The sequence below is a fragment of the Octopus bimaculoides genome, chromosome 10, assembly GCF_046866305.1.
Source record: "Octopus bimaculoides isolate indiv1 chromosome 10, ASM4686630v1, whole genome shotgun sequence".
NCBI classification, from domain to species: Eukaryota; Metazoa; Mollusca; class Cephalopoda; order Octopoda; family Octopodidae; genus Octopus; species Octopus bimaculoides.
The window spans coordinates 23,285,331-23,302,950 of record NC_142937.1 but is presented as its reverse complement, the minus strand read 5'-3'; the positions used below and the strand labels follow the sequence as shown (position 1 = coordinate 23,302,950).

Sequence of the window (17,620 nt, the reverse complement as noted above, 5' to 3'; positions counted from 1 at the left end):
CAGAAAATAATTTCCCGTGAGTTGTTTTGTTAATATTATTTATTACAAAAAGAAAGTAAAATAAAAATTATTAAATCATTCATAATATACTTAATTCATTGGAAAGAAAGCTATAATTACGATTTCTCATGATAATATACATCGATACATTTTATTTTGAACTCAGTATTTAATTCACACTCGTTATCCAATGGAAATATCACACATATTTTTTCATACCGTCAATATGGCAGCCGCCAGAATGGTGAGTGTTTCTTCACATCGCTTCACTTTCACCTTAAAACTTCATTAATTATTCAACTAACTTTTAATTATAAAATATCATAGCTTCATACTCTTCTTTCATATTTTAATCTTTAATTACGTTTCAAGAAAACATAAGTTTTCTGTAGAATAATTCCCCTAAATGCCGTCTAAACCAATGTAGTCGGTGTCTCCCGGTAAATCCGTAAACAAACCTTACTCTAGCAGACGTGGACACAATTTCTGTTTCTATATATCACCGGCTAATTTGCAACTATGTATTTTAGATCTGCTATATATATTATCACCATACTCCTCTTTCGTTTTTAAATTTCATTCGACACTACTCAAAAATAAATTAACAGGAATTTTAAGAAACAAAATTATATTTTCAATAATATAAATACAACGACAGTTATTTTTCTCTGAAATTATATTTATTTAATCATGTTTCATTCGTTGTTCAGCATTGTTACATCACCGAGTACTGTATTTATGGCTTCGTCTCCCGTTTCTCTCTCTCTCTCTCTCTCTGACGAATAAATCCTTTTTCTACACTCGTTACAGTGGTCCTTTGGTTAAACCGTTGGAGCGTCCGCTTCTTTGCATTTTGAGATCAGATCCCACTTGGGAATTAAATTTACTTTCCATTCTTCCGGATTCTGCCAAATACTCAGATGATCACGTCCTCCTCTCCCCTCTCGATCTCTTAGTCGGCTGCGCCGTAAGAATGTCGAAGGGCTCCATTCGTAGTGCCCTTTATCTCCAAGACAACCACTTCTATTACAAAGGAAAAAAAGTGGCTCTGTCTGCGTATAAAACAGGCTGTTAAGGAATGCACTTACTGACATTCTTTGTAGGCAGGTGGTCTACCATTATTAAGAACCAAAAACATAAATCTTGTTTTGTATTCTCTCTCCTTTGTTTTTTTTCTCATAAAATACGAAAAAAAAAAAAAAAATGCGTGTAAACGTCGTTAAATGTTTCCAATAATTTAATAACTGTTTTCCGAAATTTAAGCGACAAAATTCTCAACCAAAATATTGGAACACGTTCGTAGATTGTTGTATAATATATCGAAGAGAAAAACGGAGAACGTTTAATAAATACTTAAGATTTCTTTTACTCGTTTCACTCATTAGACTGCGGCCATGCTGGGGCACCGCCTTGAAAAGTTTTGTAGTCGAATGAATCGACCCCAATACTTATTTTTTGTAAAACCCGGTACTTATTCCACCGGTCTCTTTTGCCAAGCCTCTAAGTTACGGTGACGTAAGCACAACACCACCGGTTGTCAAGTGGGAGTGGGGAACACAAATCACGCACACACACACACATACGACAGGCTTCTGTCAGTTTCCTTCTACTAAATCCACTAACGAAGCTTTGGTCGGCCTGAGGCAATACTAGAAGACACTTGCCCAATGTGTCATAGAATGGGACAGAAACTAGAACCATGTGGTTGGGAAGTAGACTTCTTATCACACAGTCAGTCCTAATCTTATAAAATATTAGCCTCCCCAATGGGGAATCAGTCTCCAGTCTCCCACGTAACGGGCAGGGATACTTACATCTATACTACTAAGTTATTTTAATTGAACTTATTGAATTCTTTCATTCAGCAAGCTGGCAGAATCATTAGATCATTGGTCAGCTTTGCTTTTCATCCATCTGGGGTCAATAAAATAAATGACCCATCAAGTGCTGAGGTCAGTGCCATTGACTAAACCCTCGATTTAAAATTACTGCTCTTGTTCCTAAATCACAAACTATTTCTGAATTCTTCATCCTGAAAGTCATTTATCTATTATTAAATGAAGGCGCATGGCTCAGTGGCTACAGCATCAGGCTCACAATCATGAGGTAGTTAGTTCGATTTCTGGACTGGGTTGTGTGTTATGTTCTTGAGCAAGACACTTTATTTCACATTGCTCCAGTTCACTCAGCTGTAAAAATGAGTTGCAGTGTCACTGGTGCCAAGCTGCATCAGCCTTTGCCTTTCCTTTGGATAACATCAGAGGCACAGAGGAGAGAGGCTGGTATACATAGGCGACTTGGTCTTCCATAAACAACCTTGGACTTGTACTTCAGAGGGGAACTTTCTAGGTGCAATCCCATGGTCATTCATGATTAAATGGGTCTTCTTTTTAAATGATATTTAAAAAAAAAAAATACCAAAATTGTTTTAAACACAGAATTTTGGAACTAAATGTCAACTGTTAGAAAAACATTCTTTGTAGTCTTCAGTATTATTGTTTAACGATAACTGGCAGTCAGTTGCTTACAACAATAAGGGTTTCAGTTGATTCAATCACCAGAACAGCCTACTTGTGAAATTAACATGCAAGTGGCTGAGTATTCCACGATCACGCAAAACTTTAATGTAGTGCTCAGGGAGTTTCAGTGTGACACAGAATGTGACGAGGCTGGCCCTTTGAACTACAGGTACAATTCATTGCTGCCAGTGGAGCGGATTGGAACAATGTGAAATAAAGTGTCTTGCTGAAGGGCGCAATGCACCACTCACAACGAACCAAACTCACAACCTTCCAATTGTGGGCCAAATACCCAAACCACTAAGCCACATACCTTGTTGTTTACTTTTGTAAATATTTGTTGTTGTTTAACACCAGGCCTGCTCTGATTGAGCAGGCTCTATGATCAGAGCTGTTGCAGCCATTGTTATTGCATTCTTTACGTATGTCCTGAACAAACAATTCCACGGTTTCTGTGATGTTACATGTGAAGACGAAGGAAATACAAATTCACTCATATATGTCGGATATTAGTCATAGTAGTAGTAGTAGTTGTTGCAGTAGTAGTAGTATAGGACTTACGCTGTAACAGTATGTTGCTGCATCTACCATTTGTTGGTGATTCCCAACTGGCAGATAACACCTTTGCACCACTCAGGGGGGACAACTCTCCAACCTATGGGTCAGCTTGGGTAGTTGGTGGTGGTGGTGAGGGTTTTACTAGGTCAGAGTGCATATTCTACTAAACTGCTTTTAGTTATCTTGGATGCTGGACCTTACAGAGGAAACGACAAGGGTCTGGGGAGATGTGGCGATTTGCTGTACTCGATAAGATGCATCAGGCTAAGTAAAATCGCTGACTTCCACAAATACAGGTGTGTCCTTCCAGGTGCCGGTGCCACTTATAAAGCACCCGTGCTGATGCTGCGTAAATGCACCCATGCTGGTGGCATATATAAAAGCAACCAGCACACTTTTAGGTGGTTGGCATTAGGAAGGGCATTCGGCCATAGAAACCATGTCACAACAGACAGTTGAAATCTGGACAATTCCCTGCTACCCAGCTCCATGTCAGACTCCAACCTGTGCCAACATGGAAAGCAGATGCTAAATGATGATGATGAGGGGAAACGGGTATATTTTTTGACATGCCAGGCCTCACAAAGCACTAGAGCAATGTTTTGCTCAAGAACACAAGATACTGCCCTGTCTGGGAATCAAACCCATGATCTGGTGATTGCGAGTACAAACCCTAACTACTCGGCCACACACCTACACATTAATGACAGAGACAATATTATTATTATTGAATATTATTATAAGGTGTTGAGCTGGCAGAAACTTTTGCACACCAGGTGAAATGCTTAGCGGTATTTCGTCTGCCGCTACGTTCTGAGTTCAAATTCTGCTGAGGTCAGCTTTGCCTTTCATCCTTTCGGGGTTGATAAATTAAGTACCAGTTACGCACTGGAGTCGATGCAATCAACTTAATACCTTTGTCTGTCCTTGTTTGTCCCCTCTTTTACATGCTACCGGCACAGGAGCCAGTTAGGTGGGCCTGACATTGATCACGTTCGGATGGTGCTTTTTACGTGACACTGGCACAAGAGCCAGTCAGTGGGTACTGACTTCGGCCATGATCAATTTGTGCTTTTTAGGTGCCACTGGCATGGGAGCCAGTCAGGTGGGCCTGGCATCAATCATATTTCGATGGTGCTTTTTACGTACCAATTTTTTTTCTTTTTTGTTTTGTTTTTGAAAAATTTTATCCTTATATTAGAAGTATAAGAACATCATTATTCTGCGGTGTTGGTCCCGAGAAATCTTTTTGTGTTGATGTTTTATGCATAAAAGCATAAAGCTATCTGTAGCAGATAAAAACTGTCCCACACAGGTAGTGGAAACTACTGTATCACATGATTTCAGCATGTTTTGTACCTCATCAACTGCAGATATTTGCTAACCATATGCTAGTAAAATCTCCCTTTCACCAGTTTACAGAGAAACAGCAGCTATTTCAGTCATTGGTGTTGCTTATGGTTGGCAGGCTGGAAATAAATCAGATATTAATGACAAAAACAGTATTATTAACAAATGGCAGTCTTTAAATCCTGTTTAATGTACATGCATTATAAGAGGGCAATAATACTGCAGTGTTTATCCTCATAAAGCTTTTTGTATAGACGTTTAATGCATAAAAACATTGAATACCATCCTGCACGTATGTATAAGGCAGGCAGAAAACCATGCACCAAAACATTATATTTAAGATGGCAAGCTGGCTGCATCATTAGCACATCAGGCAAAATGCTTAGCAACATTTCGTCTGTCCTTACATTCTGAGTTCAAATTTCACTGAGGTCGACTTTACCTTTCATCCTTTCAGGCTTCATGAAATAAGTACCAGTTGAATACAGGGGGTCAGTGTTATCAACTTACTCCTCCCCCTGAAATTTCAGGCCTTGTGCCTATAGTAAAAAGGTTTCTTATTATTATTAAGGTGATGAATTGACAGAATTGTTTGCACACCTGTCAAAATGCTTAGTGGTATTTTGTCTGACTTTGTTCTGAGTTCAAATGCCACTGAGGTCAACTTTGCCTTTCATTCTTTCGGGTTCATTGAATTAAATACCAGTTGAGTTGATATGATCAACTGTCCCATCCTCTCAAATTCCAGGCCTTGTGTTTATAGTAGAAAGGATTATTATTATTATTGACTGAAATGGCAGTGCGTGCCATCAAAGTGACACTGGGGTACAATTATACAAAGCCCAGTATACCCATCATGACTACCCGTCTGACAAGGGTGCGCCAGGCACATGCATCACAACCGTATGTATGTGCATGACATGGTCATCTTATATCAAGACAAACAGCTCATGACCTTGCAGGTAGGGCCCAGTTAGAATTTTCTTCAGGTCCAGTAAGCCCATCCCACTCAAAAGATCCCTGATTAAGGGTCTATTCTCATTATTATCATTATTTTTCATTTTGTTCATCATACACATTGTTTCCATCATTATTTTATGTATTTTATTCAATTTTGGAAAAATTCAAGCATATCTTTGACAATTCTGGAGTGCATTGAACTTATTTTGCATGTGTATTGCATATATATATATATATATATATATATATATATTGCCAGTATATACACAGTGAAGCTATACAATAGCGTCGTATTTATATCGATTGCTATTTTCCAGTAAATATCGGTGCCTTGTTGTACCATTCTTCTGAATTTATATATATATACCCTTATAGGGCTATTTTTTGCTGGAAATTAATACATTTGTATTGAAATATTTTTCATATATATATATATATATATATATATATATATATATATATATATATATATATATATGTATATATATATATATATGCAATGTATGCCAGAAGGTCTGCATATCTAATGGAGGCCTCAAAAGATATTTAAGATCCACAAAGATCAGAACTTAACTGCAACTCTTGGAGGTCCAAATCAGATATGCAATCTATGTAGGTTTCTTTCCAAAACGTTGCCATGATGGTTCTGAGGTGTAGGTATAGGGGGTGGTCAAATTCTGCATATGCATGTAGATGTTTACCCAGATGTCATGCTGTCCATGTACATGTGGACTATTACATGCACTCTGATATGCAATGAAGAGGAATATGAGATGTCTGTTGAATGGCAATCCAGACACACACTCTCCTCTGTCTACTCTTTCTGACTGGCTGTTATTGTTTTATCTCAGGGTAACCGTGATGGAGCAGACTTATGAACAAAGGCTTTCCAACCATAACCATCTCATATGTACATCTTTGTTTTTTCTTCTCCATCACGGTGTGACACAATGTTGGTTTGTTTATGTTTCCGTAACTTCACAGTTTAGTAAAAGAGACCGATAGAATGAGTACTAGACTTTTAAGACAGATTTAGTACAGGTATTTGAGTTGCTTGCCTAAACTATTCAAGATGGTACCCCAGCATGGCCGTAGCCTGATTACTGTAACCAGTAAAAGGTCAGGGTTTAAGAGTGCCACTCAGTGTCTTCTTGACCTAGGACAGAGAGCAGTACTTGTCACATAACACATACTGTGAATTAATTATTTGATTACTAAGCAAACTCCATCAAGGTTTGTTCTGGTCAAACCACTATGGCATTTTTCAAGTTTTGAGTCAATGTTTTCTTTGTACTCTCTCTGGCTATAAATTAAAATTACCTAAAAGCAGGTTGATACACACAGGCATATTGGGTGCACCTCAATACCAGTGGTACATATTCAGGTTAAAACAGGTTTTTAGTGCATAAGAGAACCTCCTTATGGGAGGTCCAACGTCTCTCATATCGGACCTGGAGTGATTTTTTTTTTTTGAGATATTTTGTTTTTCTTTTCTTGTAAAAATATATCATATATTCCTTTAACCCTTTAGCATTTAAACCAGCCATATCCAGCCCAAATGTTTGATCTGTTTTATGTTCAAACCAGCTGTATCCTGTCTCTCACACCTATTCTACAATGTTATCTTAAAAAACAAACAATTACATCATAGAAATCCCAGAGCTACAAGATAATACAGGATTAATTTTTTAAAATGTGAATAAATAAGCATTACATTTGATAAAGTAATCTGAATGCTAAAGGCTTAGATACTGTTTGTTCCAGAAGCTTACCAAAAATTGTGTATGGAAATTGCACTACACCCATTATTTCCCCAGAGATGTGGGTGTGGTGTTCTGTTCTGTGTCCTGATTTTTATAGCATTTAACAGGAGACAGATTCATCATATCCCACCTCCTGTGAGACCACTCGTCTGTGAGGAGAAAATTTTGCGCTTGGCTCTATGGTAAGAAGTTTGCTTTCCAACCACATGGTTCCAGGTTCAGTCCCACTGTGTGGCACTTTGCTCAGGTGTCCTTTACTATATCCTTGGACCACCCAAAGCCTTGTGAGTGGATTCGGTAGATGGAAACTGAAAGAAGACCATTGTATCATCATCATCATCGTTTAACGTCCGCTTTCCATGCTAGCATGGGTTGGACGATTTGACTGAGGACTGGTGAAACCGGATGACAACACCAGGCTCCAATCTGATTTGGCAGAGTTTCTACAGCTGGATGCCCTTCCTAACGCCAACCACTCAGAGAGTGTAGTGGGTGCTTTTACGTGTCACCGGCATGAATGCCAGTCAGGAAGTACTGGCAACGGTCACGCTCAAAATGGTGTATTTTATGTGCCACCAGCACAAGAGCCAGTCCAGGGGCACTGGCAACGATCTCGCTCGAAAATCCTACGATGGCCAGTCAGGCGGTACTGGCAACGGCCACACACGCACACATACGTGTATGTATGTGTGTGTGTGTGTGTGTTTGTTTGTTCCCCCACCACTATTTCACAACTGGTGTTGGTGTGTTTATGTCCCTATACCATAGCAGTTTGGCAAAAGAAACTGATAGAATAAATACCAAGCTTATAGAATAAAGCAAGTCCCATGGTCAATTTGTTCAACTAAAATTCTTCATGGTGGTGCCCCAGCATGGCCACTGTCTAATGACTGTGTTGTGTGACAAGTACTGCTCCCTGTCCCTGTCCTAGGTCAAGAAGACACTAAGTGGTACTCTTAAACCTTGACCTTTCACTGGTTATAGTCATCAGGCTAAGGCCATGCTGGGGCACCATCTTGAATAGTTTAGTCAAGTCAAATCCCCGTATTAATTTTGTCTTAAAAGTCTAGTACTTATTCTATTGGTCTCTTTTACTAAACTGCTAAGTTACAGGAACATAAACAAACTAACAGTGTGTCATACAGTGATGGAAGACAAACACAAAGATATACATATATACATATAAACATACATACATACATACATATAAACATACAAACATACATACAAACATATAAACATACATACAAACATACATACAAACATACATACATACATACATATATACGTACATATGTACATACAGAGTGTCCACAAAGTCTAGGTACATGGGGGATTAAGACATACTTTAAGAAATTATTATTTCTTATATTTAATTGTTTATGTTATGATTTTATTTACTCCAGGTACCCAGACTTTGTGGACACCCTGTACATATGTACATACAAACACACATACAAACATACATATGTACATACGTACATACATACATACATACATACATTCCTACATTGTCTAATGACTGCTAAAGCAAAGCAAACAATATCGAATGTCTTGCCCAACAACTCAATTGCCTACCCTGTCGTAGAATTGAACTCCCGATAAGAGCTGTTTGATTCCAGTCAACAGTTGTAGTAACGTTAGTTAAGACAGCTGTTCAAAGCAGATGTTACTCGAGTGATTTCCAGCAGTAAACATTGATTGATTGCTTTGTGAAAACAGTTTTAACAAATATTCTACTGTTTGTTAGCTGTTTTTTTCTAAAGACGTTTGTTTGGTAACGTTACTGTTTAACTCCATGTCAAACATGATTGTGCAGATTTATGATTGAGCACAGTCCAGCTGTGACCACTCCACATGTATGTCAGTAACTATGTTGACCAGTGGGTTCTCTCCTTGAGAGGGTTAGGTGGAATTTGATGGAGATTTGGCTGCTATTTCTCATAAGCCATGCAACTGATTGGGGCAGTGGTTCTCAATGAAGGTCCATGTATGATTTTGTTGAAATTTATGTGCAGTAAACCGGTTGTACTTGTACGGTACACTGTGAGATAAGAAGCTTGCTTCTCAATCACATGGTTCAGTGTTCAGAATGGAAACCTACTTTTTTTTCTATTGAGGGCTTATATGCCCCATTATTAGATTATTTCCTTTAGTCATTGCATGGCGATTGCTTATAAGTTTTAAGCTTATAAAATACTATTATTATTATTATAATTTACAGAATTGTAAAAATGGACGTTGCTTTACAAAAACCATCACAATAAAAGCACATGAAAGTTTGTTTACAAAAACAACACTGAACTAATTTTTCTTAAATCTGACAGAAATCAGCAGGCTGTGCATCGATGTAATGGTAGCACACTTGGTCACAAAAACAAAGAGGTCTAGGTTCGTGTCCCACACGTACAGGAAAACATACTTTTTTCTTTTGAGGGCTTATATACCCCATTATTAGATTATTTTCTTTAGTCATTGCATGGTGATCACTTATGTGCTTTAAGCTTCTAAAATACTATTATTGTTATTTACAGAATATATATATATATTTAAGGTGGTGAGCTGGCAGGGTCGTTAGCATGCCGGGCGAAATGCTTAGTGGTATTTCGTATGCCATTACATTCTGTTGTGTCGACACCCCCAGATGATGAAGTAGGCTAGCCCAATACGTAGATATAGAGGGAGGAGTCTGGAATACATCATAAGTAATATAAACATCCTAAATTCAGTGGTGGCATTAATGATGTTATGTGTTAATTTAATCTGTTAACCTTATCTTTATTAATGTATATCGAATTATACATAAATATATACAAGATTTACACCGATATGAGGGTTAAAACTCCCGTGGACCTTTTTTTTTTTTTTTTTTTTTTTTTTTTTTTTTTTTTTAAATTTTTGCCCGCCACAAATGTTTCTAGTGACTGAAATGAGAAAAGATAATAAGGAAAACATTACTTTTAATGTATTAAAAAAAAAAACCATAATATGTTTATCATTTTTGTATTTAACTATCAACTAAATGTCATGATTTTCATTTTGAACAAGTAATCTGAAGATGGATTTTTGATGTCAAATATTATTTTTTATTTTCTCTTTGTTGCAGGTAGTTACTAGCGCTGCCACTTGTGTAGCACTTCTGTTGTTTTTAGGAAATGTTGACACCAAACAGAATTATGTACACGTCAATCTAAGTGCGAAATGGAACTCAACACCTCTCTTTTTGGAAGCCAGGTAATAATAATTAGTAATTCCTGTTTCTTCTTCTTCAGTAAATAATAATAATAATAATAAATGCCCTGATGCAGTACCAGGTAGTGGCTCTCGTGGCTTCTGGTCTTAACTGATTGGAAGTGTTATCATGTACATTGTTTTGTCTTGGTATAAAAGTTGGGCTACAGCAAATATTCTGCTCAGTACCACAGATTTGCTTGTCAGTTGCTTGACCTTAACCAGTTGAGCATGTCCCTTGGTGACTGATGAGATGTGCATCTCTGATCATGAGCAGAAGTAGTAGGGGAGCATCATAACCATGTGTTGAGAGGAATTCTTTGGGATTTGGATAATTCACCTCTGTAATCATGAGTATTTTGCTCATCATCCTTAAACAACCCTTATTCAGGGACCTTTTGAGCAGAATGGGCTACTCAATTTGAAGAAAATTTTAACTGGGTCCCCACCTGCAAGATCATACACTGTTAATCTTGATATGAGATCACCACATGGCACACATGGTTGTGATGCATGTGCCTGGTGTACCCTTAGCAGATGGGTAGTCATGATGGATATACTGGGCTTATAGTTTACCCCAGTGTCACTTTGATGGCATGCACTGCTCTCTTACTCAATAATAATAATAATAATTAGTTATCCCTGTTTCTACTTCAGTAAAAAATACCAATAAATATTTCCATTTCATCTCTAGTTTATCATCATCTTCATTTACTGCCTCTTTTCCATGCTTGCAAGGGTCAGACGAAATTTGTTGAGGCAGATTTTCTACAGCTGGATGCCCTTTCTGTCGCCAACCCTTGCCTGTTTCCAACCGCGATAATATTTCCCCTTGACCAGACAAGTATTTTCATGGAAGACTGGAAATTAGCAACATTGCTTGTATGATGCTGACACTTGCTTGCAAAACATTGTATAATGTCAAGACAAGAGTATGTGGTTGTGTGATAAGACGTTTGCTTCCCAACAACTTGGTACTGGGTTCAGTCCAAAAGTGTGGCACCTTGGGCAAGTGTCTGGAAAATGGATGTTAATAATAAAAACATTCAGTAGAATATTAACTGTGAACTGGACTATTATTTGTTGATGTTTTCTTTCTTTTTTTTTTAAATCTTATTTATTTGTTTTTTTTTTCTTATTTATTCATTTATTTCTTTGAACAGTGAGTTCCTTTTCCGTGAAAATGAAGATTACTTCTGGAGATTTGTGGATGATGTTAGCCAGAGAACGTCTGAGGAGATCAAATCAAGTTAGTAATTTCTTTGCTTTTATATTTCTATCATTTCCAATTCCCAATTCCACATTGAGAGGTCACAGACATGTAGTTAGAATGTCACAGGAAAGAATCACAAGAGGAATTCTTCAAGCCGAGCCTAGAGTTATACCACAAATGAGACGGTTGGATAACATCTACAGTTTCAGTTTCCAGCTGGGAAGTTTAAGAATAGTTGCTTCCGTTAGGACCTATTTGGAGGAGGCACCTTAGGATTCTACTCCCACAACCATCTCAGGACCAGTAGGCACCAAAAATAGCTGAACGGATGGATGTATACATACATATGTCAAACACCATCCTCATCATCTCATCATCATTTAATATCTGTTTTCCATGCTGGCATAGACTGGATCGTTTGACAGGAGCTGGAGAGCTGCATCAGGTTCCACTTGTCTGCTTTGGTTTGGTTTCTACTGCTGGATGCCCTTCCTAATGCCAACCACTTTAGAGAGTGTACTGGGTGCTTCTTTACATGGCACCACATGGGTGCTTTTTATGTGACACATTCATGTATACACACATGCACATGCACACTCATTTATGTGTGTGTGTGTATATATATATATATATATATATATATATATATATACATATATATATATGTAGAGAATTCACAAAAAACAAGCAAAAGACGAAGGCAGGTGTTGTAGACAACAAACAGATGTATTAGTTTAACGCTCGGGAATTGGAAAAAGTCTTTAACATTTTGAGCCTATGCTCTTCCACAGAAAGGGACACAGAAAGAAACAAGGAGAGAGAAAATAAATGTGTGTAGTGGTTAGCGATTTATCATCATTGAATAAAATAGAATGAAATAGAGTCACCAAAAAGGAGTACCTTTAGACAGGTATTTAATAAACATTACGTATACTTTGATATGACATGGATCCACAGATACACAGGATTTAAATTAAGCAACAGTTTACCTTTAAAATGGGATCCAGTTGTATCTCGTCAGGTGATGTAGTATTGCTTCCCCCGTTAGTAAGCCTTTGACTTCAATACTAACACATATATATATCTACATGCAGACACGAAACTCAGCTTGCGGAGACTTATTGGGGCAAGCGAAAGCGAAATCGGGATGGCACCTGTGCCCAGCGTCGCCTTTCTGGCACTTGTGCCCGTGGCATGTGTAATGGACTTTCGAGCGAGATCGTTGCCAGTGCCCCTGGACTGGCTCTTGTGCGGGTGGCACATAAAATACACAATTTGAGCGTGGCCGTTGCCAGTACCGCCTGACTGGCCTTGTGCAGGTGGCACATAAAAGCACCCACTACACTCTCAGTGGTTGGTGTTAGGAAGGGCATCCAGCTGTAGAAACCATGATAAAGCAGATTGGAGCCTGGTGTAGCCATCCGGTTTCACCAGTCCTCAGTCAAATCGTCCAATCCATGCTAGCATGGAAAGCGGACGTTAAACGATGATGATGATGATGATGACACACACACACACACACACACCAGTAACAAGCTTCTCTCAGTTCCTGTCTACCAAATCTATTTTTAAGGGTTTTGGTCGACCCAGGGTTATAGTAAAAGACACATGCTCAAAGAGCAGTGCAGTGGGGCTTAACCTGAGACCTTGCGTTTATGAAGCAAACTTCTTAGCCACACATCCATGTCTGTGTCTGTCTCTAATATTCTTTAGTACTAACAATGATAATGATGCTGACAATCCTCTACTCAGATTCCTATACAATCTACAACTGATGACCTCGGTGATTAGTATCGTTTTAAGATATTTTCTTGTTCTTCTGTTACGTTGTGTATTTGAAATTTGATACTGTTTAGCAGCTGAAATGTGAAAGTAAACGTTGAATATTCTTCAAGGCAGATGTCTTTGTCTTTATGTTCATACACAGTATATATGTAATACATGTACATGTTCATATCAATATAATCAGATCTGATCTTGGTTATAGTATATTTACTTTGTCTATTCTAGCAAATGTTTTCATCTTCTTTTAACATCTAAATCCTGCGCCTCTTACTATGTCTGTTCTTTATGTTGTTTGGTCCTCTTAAATCAGTACCAAGCAAGCTTCAGTTAGAACGTAGATGCTCCAAGTTACTTCCCACTTCCCTGGATTATGAAAGGGCCAATGCTTATCTTCCTGTCTCATGATATTTCACATGCAGGTGCTAAGTTCACTCCAGGTTAGGAAGAGAGTTTTATTGAAATTGTAGCTAATATCTCCATATCTAGCATCTATTCCTCCGGCCTGCTACGTGAGATTATCATCATCGTCATTTACTGTCTGCTTTTCCATGCATGCATAGGTCAGATGGAATTTGTTGAGGCAGATTTTCTCTGGCTGGATGCCCTTCCTGTCACTAACTCTCACCCATTTCCAAGCAAGGCAATATATTCCTGTAGGTAGAAATGTTTTACACAGGAGACTGGAAACAAAAAAAATCTTGCTTGTATGATGATGCTGATACTCATATACAACTATCACAGGATCCCTAACCAAGTGTACACACGTACTTTATCTCTCTCTCTCTCTCTCTCTCTCTCTCTCTCTCTCTCTCTCTCTCTCTCTCTCTCACACACACACATACATGTGTATATGTGTGAGAGCTTCTTTCAGTTTCTAGTTACCATTCTTGCCTAAGGTTCCAAACAATGGAACTGAATCCAAGACCAACATACTTGAGAAACTAGCTTCTTAAATAGTCACAAAACACCTGTTGTGTTAATTAATTGTATCACCTAAACTCAACAAAATGCCTTCAGCTGACATGAATTTCCATCTTATCAACAAGTCTGACTGATAGGCTCATTAAGCCAACAAAGTCTCTATACATCAGCTTGATGTGCTAGAAATAAGTCCAGGGAGATGTTCCCTCATTATTCAAGACTCATCATCCTCATTTAACTGCCATGGGTTGGACAGTTGAGCAGAATCCAATAAACTAGAGGACTGCATTGAGTTCCAGTTTCTCTTTTGGTGGTGTTTCTATGGCTGGATGGTCTTCCTAACCAAACACTTCACAAGTACACTTGTTGTTTTCTTTTTGTGACACCAGCTCTAGTGAGGTGTCGTCAAGTAACTTGCAAGACAAAGAAAAATATGCTTGACTGTGTGGGGTTGTAATAGAGAGGGAGATGACTTTCTGGCAGCTCTTGATAGGTTAAAGTATGATAGAGTGACTAGCACACATGTCTTGCTTTTGCAGAAGTACATGGCTACCCTGTATTACAAAAGCATGAGTAGAAGTAACTGGAAAGACGACGATGATTTTGGTGATGTGGGTGTCAGAGTGTACTCTCAAGACACAAGAAGATGAGTATAGGAGAGAATGGTTAGCTCGCATTACTCCTTAAGAAACATAGTTCTGTTTGCCTGTTTCTCTGGTGTATATATTCCCCACCTGGGCAAGATGCTAGTCTTTCACAGGGTTACTTATTATTACCAGCTGAGTTGACTGGAGCAGCACCACCTGGTCCAGGAATCGAAACCACAATGTTATGATCATGAGTCCAACACCCTAACCACTAAGCCATGCACCACCTCCGAATAGTTGAGAGTACAGGTAAAGAATTGAGAAACATAGATGAATAAGTTCATCAGTTTGAGAGGAAGCTGACAGATGGTTAGAGGCAGGTGTTGAGAAGAATGTCAGTATTTTTTATTTCTTTTTCTTTTTTTTTTTCCCATTGCAGGTTCTAAAGAAACTTCCTACAATCTTCTCTTGGAGATGGCTGCTAAGTATCTCTCTTCTTTGCAGCTTAACTTACTTAAGCTTACATTATCGTTGCGCGTCCATTCCCCAGATGTCGAGATGTATAGTCAGGTTTGTACAGTCGGTTCATATTCGTCACTTTGTATTTTTGACATTCAGGCTTCTTCACCATCTCCTTTATCACCGTTTTGGCATCCACCTTCCTCCCCGTACTTGCATGGGTTTGATGGAATTCGTTGAGGCAGATTTGTTATGGTTGAATGCTTCTCATCCTAACATCACCCCTCAGCTGTTTCCCAGCAAGGTACTACTTCCCCATGGCTGAGATGTTTACACAGAAGATAGGAAACAAACAGCATTGCTTGTATGACAGTGACATTTAAATTACTTCGAAAGGTACTCAGCCACTTTGCCTCCGTGGGGCCCGACGTACAAAGGTTGATTTTTTTTTTTTTTTATGTGCCACCAGCACATGGCTTGACGGGTCCTCTTAAGCAGAGCACATTGCCAAAGGTCTCGGTCACTAGTCATTGCCTCTGTGAGGTTCAAAATTCGAAGGTCATACTTCACCACCTCATCCCATGTCTTCCTCGGCCTACCTCTACCACAGGTTCCCTCCACAGTTAGAGACTGGCACTTCTTTACACAGCTATCCTCGTCCATATGCATCACATAACCATACCAGCATAATCGTCTTTCTTGCACACCACGTCTGATTCCTCTTATGCCTAACTTTTCTCTCAAGATGCTTACACTCTGTTGCACACGCACACTGACATTGCACATCCAGCGAAGCATACTGGCTTCATTTCTTTCAAGCCTATGCATGTCCTCAGCTGTCATAGCCCATGTTTCACTGCCATGCAGCATAGCTGTTCACACACAGGCATCATACAATCTGCCTTTCTCTCTGAGAGAGATACTCTTTGTTGCCAACAGGGGCAGGAGCTCTCTGAACTTTGCCCAGCCTAATCTTATTCTTGTATGTACACATATATATGTGTGTGTGTGTGTGTGCATATGTATGTATATGTATGTATGTACATATATGTATATGTATGTACGTACATTTATGTAATTGCATGTATGAATATGTATGTATGTACGCACACATATATCTATGTATATACACGCATGCACATATAATATCTGGTGTTTACAGATAGATGTACGACTGCTACTGTTATGTCTAGAGATTATCCTAGTCCATTCTGCTTCCAGTATAGTGTTCAGGCAAATTTTTTACAATCCGATGCCTACCCTGTTTCTTAAACAATTTCTGTTTCGTTCGTACAATCCTGGAAAAGTGGACCTGCAAACAATAACGATGATATTGATTGTTATTTCCATTCCTTACTTGCTTTTTTTTTTTCTCTCACAAGAACCTTTGGCTTACAATGCCTGGCGTTTTTTGTCATTAACCCTTTGGCGATTAGATCCCTCTGTCAAACGTAATGCTTATTTATTCACATTGTTTTGAATTAATTATCCATTAGCTCTTAGTTTTGAGATTTTAATTGTGCGATTGGTTATCTTTAGAATAACATTGTAGGGTTTGAGTTTTAGGCTGGATCTGGCCAATTTGAACATAAGAATTAGAATATTTTGACCAGATTTGGCCAGTTTAACCCTTTAGCATTCAGATTACTCTGGCAAATATAATGCTTATTCATTCCCATTGATTGAAATAATCTCACATTATTTCGTAGCTTTGAGATTTCGATGGAGCGATTGTTTAGTTTCAGAATGACATTGTAGGGTGGGTGTGAAAAGCTAGATCTGTCTGGTCTGAACCTAAAACCAATAGAATATTTGGGCCAGATATGGCTGGTTTAAATGCTAAAGGGTTAAATTAAATCTCTTTTTTTAAAAATTTTTGCTTGGTATATGTCTTATTGCAAATTATACTAATTCATGAACGTTTGAAGGTTTTTGTTTAATGTGATGTTTTCTTTTTTTCTTTTCTGATTGTAGATGGCTCAGGAAGAGAAAAAAAGCTTAATTGTCTCCCAAAAGAAATTAGCTGATAACTGTGATGTGTTTGTAAATATTCATGGTGAAATAGCATGTAACATTAATGATATTGATGCACTTATTAAATCCGCTCCAAAGAGGTAAATACTTTCTGCATATATTCATCTATTCATTCGTTGTTTTTATCGTTAACTGTTCCATGCTTGCATTGCTCAGATGGTGTTTGTTGAGGCAGATGCTCTACAACTGGATACCCTTCCTGTCACCAAGCCTCACCTGTTTGTAGTTTTTGCTGATGGA

The 17,620-nt window shown here is 38.3% G+C and overlaps 1 protein-coding gene across 2 annotated transcripts in view; it reads left to right on the top strand.

Annotated features, from left to right (window-relative positions):
* The first annotated feature begins 215 nt into the window (after positions 1–215).
* LOC106873980 (UDP-glucose:glycoprotein glucosyltransferase 1) overlaps positions 216–17,620 on the top strand; it is a 180,299-nt gene continuing 162,894 nt past the window's right edge. The window contains exons 1-5 of one of the 2 annotated variants that reach the window (XM_089358448.1): positions 216–244; positions 10,257–10,384; positions 11,545–11,630; positions 15,327–15,457; positions 17,321–17,460. In XM_089358448.1, coding sequence (XP_089214574.1) covers positions 227–244; positions 10,257–10,384; positions 11,545–11,630; positions 15,327–15,457; positions 17,321–17,460 — 503 coding nt within the window. In that variant the 5' untranslated portion in view covers positions 216–226. Of the gene's footprint in view, positions 245–9,023; positions 9,542–10,256; positions 10,385–11,544; positions 11,631–15,326; positions 15,458–17,320; positions 17,461–17,620 lie in introns of those variants that run through there. The other variant, XM_089358449.1, reaches the window with a different exon arrangement.